General features: G+C 31.4%; 2 protein-coding genes across 3 annotated transcripts; both read right to left on the bottom strand.

The window, feature by feature from the left end:
• Window positions 1–488: 488 nt before the first annotated feature.
• LOC148545948 (uncharacterized) lies at window positions 489–3,040 on the bottom strand. Its single transcript, XM_088500305.1, has one exon. The coding sequence runs from the start codon at window positions 1,920–1,922 to the stop codon at window positions 645–647; it is 1,278 nt and encodes a 425-aa protein (XP_088356431.1). The 5' UTR covers window positions 1,923–3,040; the 3' UTR covers window positions 489–644.
• A 2,604-nt stretch (window positions 3,041–5,644) lies between these two features.
• On the bottom strand, window positions 5,645–9,222 carry LOC107619354 (P-loop containing nucleoside triphosphate hydrolases superfamily protein). 2 transcript variants are annotated; one of them, XM_021111353.2, is made up of 9 exons: window positions 8,974–9,222; window positions 8,833–8,895; window positions 8,579–8,656; window positions 8,132–8,352; window positions 7,612–7,684; window positions 7,212–7,496; window positions 6,524–6,667; window positions 6,062–6,112; window positions 5,645–5,960 (listed from the first exon to the last, which is right to left on the bottom strand). In XM_021111353.2, the coding sequence occupies exons 1-9, from the start codon at window positions 9,178–9,180 to the stop codon at window positions 5,931–5,933; spliced, it is 1,152 nt and encodes a 383-aa protein (XP_020967012.1). In that variant the 5' UTR covers window positions 9,181–9,222; the 3' UTR covers window positions 5,645–5,930. The 2 variants fall into 2 exon arrangements, with proteins under 2 accessions (XP_020967012.1, XP_016177105.1); XM_016321619.3 differs by having other exon boundaries at window positions 5,645–5,854; window positions 8,974–9,214.
• Between the last annotated feature and the right edge of the window lie 2,013 nt (window positions 9,223–11,235).

The raw sequence follows: 11,235 nt of genomic DNA on the forward strand, positions 1-11,235 counted from the left end.
TCCTTTCCGAAGCAACATGTGATTGTTAGGAGCTCACAGCTGGCTTCCTCTTTGGGTGTGAGGGTGGTTTGTTCTTGCTGCCCTTTTGCTTCCTACTTCCACTATCAGCAGCCTTACCAAAATCTGTCTTGGCAGATAGTCTGGAACTTTTTCTGACTCCTTGCCTTTTTCTCCCCTTTGAAGTAGAAGTAGCAACATTGTTAACATGGACACAAAATAGATAGGGAGATAATTCAATGACCTAAACAACCAAAGACACAAATAAGAAAAAGAATAAACACATCATGACATATTGTTACAGTTGGGTTTGGAGTGACTTTGCGCTTCTTTGGAATCTCCATAAGATAGTTGTATGCTCCCTGATCCACCTTCTGTATCTCACTCATCCTCCTTTCCCATTCTTGAAGATAAGTTGCCTTGGCAGCATTCCACATCATTAGCTTCAACTGGATTCCTGGATATCTCTTCTTGAAATTTGCATACAGATGTCTGACACAAAATCTATGGTCAATCTCAGGCAGAAGCTCCTCAAAAGTTGGCACCAATCCCTGTTTTGAATATATAAAAAGAATGAGCATAGATTGTTACATGGAAACTAGAACACTTGTAATTAAGTATCAAACAAAATAAAACACATATACTTTCTATTGGTCAGCCATGAAGGTGTAGGTCCTGATTTTGTCAACTCCCAGGTCATCACATAGGTGCTGGAGAAACCATGTCCATGAGTCCTTGGTTTCAGCTTCCACAACTGCATATGCTATTGGCAGGATTTGATCGTTTGGGTCCCAACCCATTGCAGTCAGGAGCCAACCTCCACAAGGTGTTTTCAGAAAACACCCGTCCAACCCAATCATTGGCCTACAAGCCATAAAACTCCTCCTACAAGCATCCAACATCACATAGATCCTCTCAAACCTGGGTCTTAAATCTACCCCTGACATTGGTCTTTCAGAAGCAAACTCAGGAGGCCTCTGAACTTTCAGATGCACTGATGACCCAGGGATGGTCCTCAGTATCTCATGACAGTAGTCATACAATCTTCTGTACTGTTCCACATATGTCCCCTGCAACTCATCCAGAGCAAACTGTCTGATCCTGGAGGCCTTAGATTTGGTCAACTCCACATTCCACTTTGTGTATGCTTTCCTCATTAATGTGGTTAACTTAATTTTCGGGTTCTCAGCAATTTTGTTCAAGAAAACCTTACTCAGCCACTTTGCATGCATGATTCCAATCTTCAATTCCCTAGAGCAATTGTGCTTGTTGTTGCAACTCTTCAACTGCCAACTTCGCTCATGCTTCATCTTTCCAAAATATGCGTACCACTCACATCCCTCCACACATTCCACTTTAACCCTCTTCAGATCCACCTTTGTGAATCTCAAACCACTGCCACTACTGACAGTATATGCAGTGGCACAGTCTTTGAACTCCTCCCTTGACACATACAAAGTTTCCACCTCCCAAGTGTATTCACTCATGTTCTTCAACGGCCTGTGTATGGGATACCTCTTTCCCGTGTCATCCTCATCATCACTAAATGGAGTATCTAGGAACTCCTCACTGTTATAACCTGTATCCTCATCACCAAATTCCCCTACAATTTTTTCCTTAGCAAGATTTCGTGCAGCTGGTTGTGATGATTGACCATGAGACTGATTGGGTGTAGACTGTTTTTCTCCCTCTTCTGTGATGTTCACATCTACTAAGCCTTCAACTCCCTCCCTCTCATCATCACTGTCATCAAAATCAAGACTACCAAAGCTGTGAGTTGATGCATTCTCAGCAATCGAATCAGAAGTCCATGAGCTTTCACTCCCCCTGGGTTCATAGTCATCATCTTCAGATGTCTCACTCCCCTCCTCCTCTTCTTCAATAGCATCATCACTCTTAACAACCTCACATGATCCCTCACTCATAGACCCAACCTCTTCCACTTCAGTAGGTCAATCAGTAGGCCCATCAGTAGGCCCATCAGTTGGCCCATCAGTAGCTGCCTTTGACCCAACACCAGGGCCATCATACACAACAATTAGACTAGGCCCAGCTTGATCACCTTCTTCAGCAGGAGCAGTAATTTTCCCAGGTTGCACAACTTCTCCCACCTCACTTGTCTTGTGCACAACATAAACCTCAACCATGTCATCCTTTACCCCCAATTCTTGCCATATCCATTGCATCTTTATCAGTTTTAAGCATGGTCAATCCTTCCTCTAACCCAGCATTCACAGCTTTATACCACATCGCAGCAATATCCTTCTTCAAATACCCCTGTCTACTCACTATTTCATACACCTCAATCAAACTCCATTCATCCTCATCACAGTAGTCTACAATGGACGTCTCCCCACCCAAATACCTAACAATACCTCCTTCAAACCGAAACATCCCCTGGTGATAAATTTTCACACTAAAATGACTCATCTCTTCCGCTACTATTCCTATTACACAAACCATAAACCAACGGTAATCAATATGCAGAAACACAGGTTCAAAAGATTCTACTTACATCAAAAACCCCAAACCCTAAAAGCAATAACATTGCAATCGCAGAAACCCTATGCATTAACATCTTTACTTGCATCAGCTATTACAGTCAAACGAAAATCAAACATACATTGCACATACCTTTTCGCTCTGTGCCGTTTCAAAGTTTTCAGTACCACCAAGACGGGGCAAAGCTCTCGTGTGTAGGGAGCACCAAACCACCAACTCGCTTCAATCCGTCTTCTTCCTTTGTACTCAAGCGCGAAGAATAGAGGAGAAATGATCGATAGGGTTCAGGAGGTGTGGGTGGAATGTGAAGTGTTTCGTTTCCCTTATGCAAGCGTTTCGTATGGTAAAAGAAAACATTACGCGCGAAGTGAACCCCCAATCAATGCACACGTTTGGGGTTACTAACGTCACGCGTCCACGTAGGGATCTCCGTTAGTGTTCCATGAGTGGAATTAATGGTGGGGTAACGTTGAATCAATTTTAGAACGTTGGAGACAAAAATAGGACGAATGAAACGTTAGGGACAATTTTAGGATTTACCCCAAACGTTGGGGACAAAAACAACACTTTACTCAAAAGAGAATCCAAAGTAGCGTTATGGTGATTGAATGACACATAAGTTTTTGAAAAACTTTCAAGTGTATTGATATACCGGTATTTTAGGAATTTTTAACCGTTGTTTTTAATTATAAAAAATATATATAATATATAATTAAAATCAACAATTAAAAATCATTAAAGCACCAGTGTACCGGTATATTTGAAAACTTTCCTAAGCTTTTAGGCAAAAACGAATCTCTCCAAAATTTTTAAGAAATTATACTTATATATGATATATGTGTTTAAAAAAATAAAAAATATTGTATAATTTAGTAGTTATATATATATATATATATATATATATATATATATATATATATATATATATATATTATTTTTCATTATGTGATGGATTTATATCTCAATTATTTAACTTAATAATATTTTTTACTTAACCAATTCAATATCATACACTCAAATCTTTATACTTTTTAAATTAGTTTTTCTATAATCATCTCTATATTTATTAATAAAAAAATTTTTTTTTAATATTAACATATGTAACATTTATATTATTATATAAAATATTAATAATGACTTACGTAGTTATATTTTAGTAATTACATTGTGTACTATAAATGTTCTTTTATTATAAAAAAATATTCATTTTTCTTTTAAATGTATATTATTAAAAGAAAAAATTTTATAAAGATGTTCTATAAGAGTACTGTATCTTTCACCTAATCAATAGTTTATAATTTGTTTATAAATTTTTAAAATTTTTAAAAGAATTAATTTTAGTTAATAAGATATGTTATAATGTTTTAACTAAACACACTATAAATGATTAATATTTTGTAATTTCATAATGTACTACTGATATCGTTATGTTTATTTTTTATAGCTTTCATGCTAAAAATAAAATTGTGAAAATATATATATATATATATATATATATATATATATATATATATATATATATATATATTAACTAACTCAATAACTATATATTATGTCTAAATTATTTTATAGAATGAAAAAATATAATAAAAAAATAATTAAAAAATTCGTCTAAAATACGGCACTCCATATTAAAATTTTTAGATCCGTCTCTGCTTTTAGGTTTCATATAAAATTACCATATTATTCATGCAACAATATAGAAAAAAGCATCTATTTTAAACACATTTATACTACCATAAGGAATAGTATTTATATAATCAATCTAGCATTAATCTCATAATTTCACACACAAAATTATCTATTTCTAAAAAAAAGTATAATATAAAAAATATTAATTCATATCAATAATCTGAATTCTAATATTTCATATCCTATTTGGAGAGTAAATTTTGTTTTACAAAAATTAATCTATCTATCTATCTATCTATCTATCTATCTATCTATAAAAAATAAAATCAAATAATGACACAAGGAATTATTGACATATTAGATGACTTCTAATATTGCTACGTAAACATTTTAGTAAAATTATTATTTTATCATTTTCTGTCATCATATTATTTTTTATTCTTTATATGTAGTGTTTAATCTTACTTTTTAATATTTAAACTTTTTATTTCTATGTAAATTATTCTATACCTTTAATAACTATTATTTTTATTTTTGATATAATTGTGCTTATCAATTATATATTGTCTTTGTTATTTATACATCATTTTGTTTTCAACAATTTATATTTTTAATATTATTTAGATGTTATAATAATAATGTTAAAAATACATTATGTCATAATTCATAAAAACATAGATATTATTTTTAATTATTGAAATATTATATTCCTATTTCATTACATCTAATAGCTTTATTCTTACACTATAGTATTTAAATTTATTAAACATATATATTAGATAATAAACCCTTTCAAACACTAGAATATATATAATGTCTTTACAATTTTATTTAGATTTAATATTAATTTTTAAGGTTTCTTTATTAAATACTTTCTTATATATAAAAATTAATTCAGTTTAGTTCCACACAACTGGCAGGTTAAAATCTAGTTATTAATATGTAATTCATAAAAGTATACATATGCATGAGTGAACAAGTAGAGATTTAAACCTTCCCTTATTAGTGTTTCTGTGTCATTCTTGTCAAGATGGACACAAAATACACTAATTCAGTGTCTCTAGACACATTATTCTTGTCCATGTCTCTTCTATCAAATACGATTTTATGTCTCTGTATCCCTGTTTCTGTAAACAAACGCAGCCTTAGTGTCATCGAGCTAATAATTCAATTAGCTAATAATACACGAATATTTGATATTATGAAATAAGGAAGGACCAAATATTGTATGAGTGGAAATAATTTGTTTCCTTTTTTTGGCAGATTAGATCGGGTAGGATCAGGTTGAGAGGTTTAGGATGTGAGTTAGTCGAATTGAGGGATTTAAACCTGCAGGTAGGTTAGGGTGGGATCAGGTTGAGAGGTTTAGGATGTGAGTTAGTCGAATTGAGGGATTTAAACCTGCAGGTAGGTTAGGGTGGGATTTAAATCCTACCCTATCCTACCCCACTCATTGTCACGCCTACATAGCCACACTAAAAATAAACCTAAATACATAGATAACAGATAAAAATGCAAAACTATTTCTAACTTCTAGTCATTATGATAATACTTCTTACATCACCCACCTCTTTAATCTTCTAAAGATGTTGGTTACCAAATTTGTCCTTCAATATTTGAAAATGTCAACACAATAATCCCTCAAAGAAAATTAAAATTGACATTTATCATATGGTTTGGATTTTTCTATTACAACCTTGCATTTTTCATCTCTTTTTCTTACCTGCAAAAGAGAAGAGAAAAAGAAAAGATGACACCATGACTCTGAATTGAAGTAGAAGCTCGTTTGAATATATCGTTCAGAAATATAGTATAGAGTAATCATATACCTGGCAAAAAATTGTCCTAATTATTATTTTATTTTCTATGCACAAAATAAGGAGTTCCGATCAAATAAACCACACACACACACACGAAACTAAAGAATTACCTCAACTTGAGGAATTTTGCCTCTAAGCAACATATCAACACTTTTGTCTGTCTGCAGATGGAAAGCATGAACAAGTTAAATTCAACTCATATGAACATACCAAAACTTGAACAAGCAACATATCAAATTAGCAACACTTTTGTATGTCTTTAATATGTTTTCTAGGGTAAATAACTTAACAAGTTGTTATTAGGATGCCAAGTAAACAAGTCATGTATCAAACCATTAACTGGGGCTTGTACCAGTGAAAGGTACACTGGGAACGACTCAATCTATTTTGTTAATCAGGTTATTAATGTGCCAGCAATTAATATTTATTTTTGTTTCAAGATTGCAAAGTCACAATCAGAATTTAGCTGTCTCCGAGACAGGAGTTTCTCATGATCAACAGTAAAAAAAATAAATAATAATAATAATAATGATGATGATGATGATGATGATGATGATGATGAATTAGCATACCTGATGTGTAAGCCAGTAGTATCTGTCTCTCATCTCGATCAGGAAATCAAATGTTGGAGGAGCTTTCCTTTCAAGAATTGTCTTCTGACAATTTCTTGCTCTAGCTTCTGCATCTCCCAGAGTAACAGCTCCTATTCCACCAATCTGGCAAAACAAGAGGAGGTGAATGTTGATGTTACACTCTGCTGGGTTGCATAATACACACAATTCAACTGAATGAGTGTTATAATTTTTTAGCTTAATTGTGAGCTTCTTATGAAATTTCTACTACAGCATAAAAAAACAAATGCAGTCTCAGGCTCTTTTAATAGAGGGAAACAATTACAAATGAGGAAATAAGTGAAAAAAGAGAGAATGAGACACTCTAATGAATTGCATGTTTTTGCCACTTAAAACTTGCAGGTCATCAGAACAATACTCGCAGCAAATTTTAAAATCAAATCACGAATGAATAGCCAAACTAAATCAGAACAAGTTAGAGAGTTGTCTTGAAATTTTATAACTGACACCCATTTGCCGATCAAGAAAGCAGCTAGTACAGCTAAAGCTTACATCCAAGAATGTACAGGTAGTAAAGCTAGAGTGCCATGTAATGAAGCTAGAGTGCTCAAGTTCTTGAAAGAGAGCGACAACAAAATCTTAAATGTTATTGCCACAATAATATTATAATGTAAGGATCAAAACTAACCAGATCCGAGAGTGTTGGATTCTTCATGATATTCTCAAGTTGTTGTCCATGAGCAGTCCCGATAAGCATGATTCCTCTCTCAGCAATTGATCGGCAAGCATGAGCTTCGGCTTCTGTGCCAATCTCATCAACTATAATCACCTGAGGCATATGATTTTCTACTGCCTCAAGCATCACTCTATGTTGCATTGATGGCTCAGGTACCTGCATCCTTCGTGCACTCCCTATTGCAGCATGCGGAATATTGCCATCACCTCCGATTTCATTGCTGGTATCAACAATTACCTATGACATTTGCAAGCATTCATTTTATCACGAACTGATCTACAATATATATAGACACACAAAAGGTGTACTTTGAGGAGAAAAGAGTGACATAAGATACAGAAAGTCAATGTACCACTCTCTTGTGAAATTCATCTGACAGTACACGAGCAATCTCTCGTATAACAGTAGTCTTACCAACCCCAGGCCTGAAAGAACAAGAAAAAAGGGGAATCGGTTATCAAAATTTACAAAGAAATTTAGACACTTTACTAAGCTGTGAGATGAGCAAGTCATCAGACCATGATAGATGACTTTTACCATTAATAGATGATTTCACAATGAAAAATTAGAAATCCCTAGAGTAAAGGGATTCTATCATATCTTCCAATAAACAACCACAAACAAAGAATCCAATCCTTCGAGTGTTTAAATTCAACTCCAAATGGCAATTGGATGAAGCACAACCACAGTTGTACAAGTATAATATATAAAGCAAACATGAAGAAGATCATATCAAAATTAATTTCTTATCTAATAAATGATGAATCACTTTCATAGGGAGCACATTTGCACTTCAATTATGAACAATTTCCACCTATCTCATAACATCGATTGAAATCACTTAGTACACAATATGGGTAGTGTTGCTACACCTTCCCACAAATAAAATGCTCTTCCAGTATTGAAGCAGGTCATAAACCATGTTAATCTGGCCACTGACTGCCCTTCCAACTCGGCATGTCAAGCCAACTATGCCACCTTTCCTACTTCGTATTGCAGATATTCTGTGCAATGTACCCTCGATGCCGGCTCTATTGTCCCTGCCGAACTCTCCAACAGCTTGTCGAGCATATTCCAGCTCTTTCACAGTTACCTGGCTATACATTTGTCAAGAGATCACATAACCACTCCAAGGCAAATTTCTTGTTTGCAAACTCAATTTTCAATACATTAGAAAACTTCAGCAATTAATTTTTTTCATATATTCAGCTTGAAAATAATGCATATTCTTAAAGAAACTTATAACAATAAATGAAGAGATTTTGAATCCAAAAATAGGAAGCATAAGCATGAGTAACTAGAATTGCATGCATGGTCACCTCAGACTCCCTTATATATTGCCCTCCTTCTTTACCAAGATAACGTGCCTCTGGCAAACGACCCAAATCCAATATAACCTATGAAACACCAAAAAGAGCATCAAATTACTGCCATATAGCCCATGTCATGAATAATTAAATTATATGCATTAAGGAAAAAAGCAAACCCTAAACCAAAATGAAATATTTTCTAATTAAAAAAGCGGAAAACGGTAAATTAAATAGGAATGTAAATTGAAAAGTGAGGTAGTGACCTCTAAGAGTTGAGCCCTGTCCGGTTCATTGAGGAGATTGTCATGCAAATCGGATGGAAGAATCTGCAACACAAGACCTAGGTATTCATCGATAACAATGAAGAAATGAATTGTTTCAATGGAAAATCTAAAAGTAGTAACCTGTAAGAGAGCTTGGAGATCATCGTTCTGGGGAAGAGGGGAAGAAGCGGGAAAACAAGATGCTCTAACATGGAAATTGAGGTAAGTTGGTGGTTGCAACCGAAGAGCGAAGTTGAATGTGGCAAGTGGAATTGGCTTAACATTCAGATTCCACGGATTCCATGAAATGGATAGGCGTCCTGCCGCCAATGGTTTCCCAACAACCATTCTTTTGGTTCCTTCCACTCCCTCGCTTTATTTCCCTCCTTTATCCTCGATATTAATCCAATTAATATTACTCGTGTGTCAATGGATTTTTTATTCAAACAAGTATAATTATTCATACATCTCATAAGATTGAAATTATAATTTTAAATTATTTTTTTAAAAATTAATTTAAATTATAATAATTTGATTAATAAAAAAGTAACATATTATATATTATTTTTTTTAATTTAGTATTAATTAGATTAACTCTAAAATAGTTATTAGTCAATTTTAATAATTTATTTTTTCAATAAATCAGACATATATATTGAATGTAATCATAAATAATATAGTAATAATTAAATCCAATAATAAATGTATTAGTTATTATCATACTATAAAACAAATTAAATATAAAGCTATTAGCACTTATAAATCTATAAAATCGCACTGTCTTTGTTCGCGTACAAGGGTTTACTTATCAAATAAACTTAAAATACGAACCAAAAATATTTATAAATTGGACCTAGCATCACCTGAAAGAATAATGGAAAATAATCAACTTACCTTATCATCCATGAGAACTATTTCTATGTAAGTCATCTTGTTCTTGTCAAATTTGGATGAAACTTTCCATAACCTTATATATTAATTTTGTTAAATATATATATATATATATATATTACGGTAGTTTTTCTTAATATATATACATATACATAAATAATTCTATACATATACATAAATAAAAAAATATATGAATTATATTTTATTAAACTCTATGTTATCGGTTATTAAAAATATTAAAATATATGAACAAAAAATATTTATAAAATGGACCTAACATCACTTGAAAGAATCATAAAAAATAATCAACTTACTTTACTATCCATGAGAATCAAGGACGGTTCCAAGTATATTGGTGTGGGGGCAAGCGCCCCCTCTACAATTTAGAATTTTTTTTTAGTAGTATATGATAATAATATTTATTTGCCCCATTAGATTCTTAAATTTGACCCCATAATAATTGTTTACTCAACTTTGGTACTTAATCGTCAATTTAAAAATTTTATATTAGATATTTGTTAGAATGATCAATTCTCAGATTTAAACGAAATTAGTGTTCTTTTTTAAAAATCAACTCAATAGAATATTATTTATCTTCTTTTTAAATTAGCTTTAATTTTTGCGTAACAACTATATTAATTGAAAGAACTTTTTTAACTATGAATATCAATAAAAGTCGGCTTCTAATTGTTTTGGGAAGTAAATTTTTAAATAATTTTTTAGTAATATATATGGAAAGAGAAAATTTTTTATGGTAGTATTAAGAAAAAAATTACTTAATTTTTTAAAAATATAAAACCTAAAAGAATAGAATTTTAAATTATATATTATTATTTAAATTACTATTTTAGTGTTTTAATTTGTATATTAGATATTTTGAAGGCTAATTATATTTTATAATAACAAAATATAATCATAACAATAATCATGCTATATGTATATAAAAAATAATTATCTGTATAAAATATATATTAAAATATAAAATACACATTAAAAATAAATTAAATAATAAATATATTTATACACAGCTATATAGTGGTTAATAAATAATTTAATATTTAATTTTTTATATATACATATTATTTTTATTATAAAAATTATTATCATGTTATATCAATTTTGCCTCCACTATCAAAATTTTCTGATTCCATCACTGATGAGAACCATTTCTATGTGTCGTCTTGTTCTTGTCAAATTTGGATAGAACTTTACATAACTTTATATATTAATTTTGTTAAATAATTCTATATATATATATATTACGGTAGTTTTTCTTAATATGATGATATATACATAAATAATTCTATACATATACATAAATAAAAAAATATGTGAATTATATTTTGTTAAATTCTATGTTACCGGTTATTAAAAACATCTAAATCACATATATTAATTATTTTTTGTTATAATTATTTCGTTTTATATATATGATTATTTTTTATTCTACAATCGTGCAATAATTTTTTATTTTTTATATCTATATATATTTCTCAATTCCAACTCCATTCA

The sequence above is a fragment of the Arachis ipaensis genome, chromosome B9 (genome assembly GCF_059453495.1).
Source record: "Arachis ipaensis isolate K30076 ecotype BB chromosome B9, ASM5945349v1, whole genome shotgun sequence".
In the NCBI taxonomy this organism is placed as follows: domain Eukaryota; kingdom Viridiplantae; phylum Streptophyta; class Magnoliopsida; order Fabales; family Fabaceae; genus Arachis; species Arachis ipaensis.

What these genes read in the sequence shown, in the direction of transcription:
- LOC148545948 (XM_088500305.1), bottom strand. Translation starts at nt 1,922, where the DNA reads ATGAGTGAGGGATCATGTGAGGTTGTTAAGAGTGATGATGCTATTGAA.
- LOC107619354 (XM_016321619.3), bottom strand. Translation starts at nt 9,180, where the DNA reads ATGGTTGTTGGGAAACCATTGGCGGCAGGACGCCTATCCATTTCATGG. An exon ending in ATCTCCAAGCTCTCTTACAG is followed by an intron (nt 8,896 to 8,973) that starts GTTACTACTTTT and finishes CTTGTGTTGCAG; the next exon opens with ATTCTTCCATCCGATTTGCA. An exon ending in AGCATTTTATTTGTGGGAAG is followed by an intron (nt 7,685 to 8,131) that starts GTGTAGCAACAC and finishes TTGTTCTTTCAG; the next exon opens with GCCTGGGGTTGGTAAGACTA.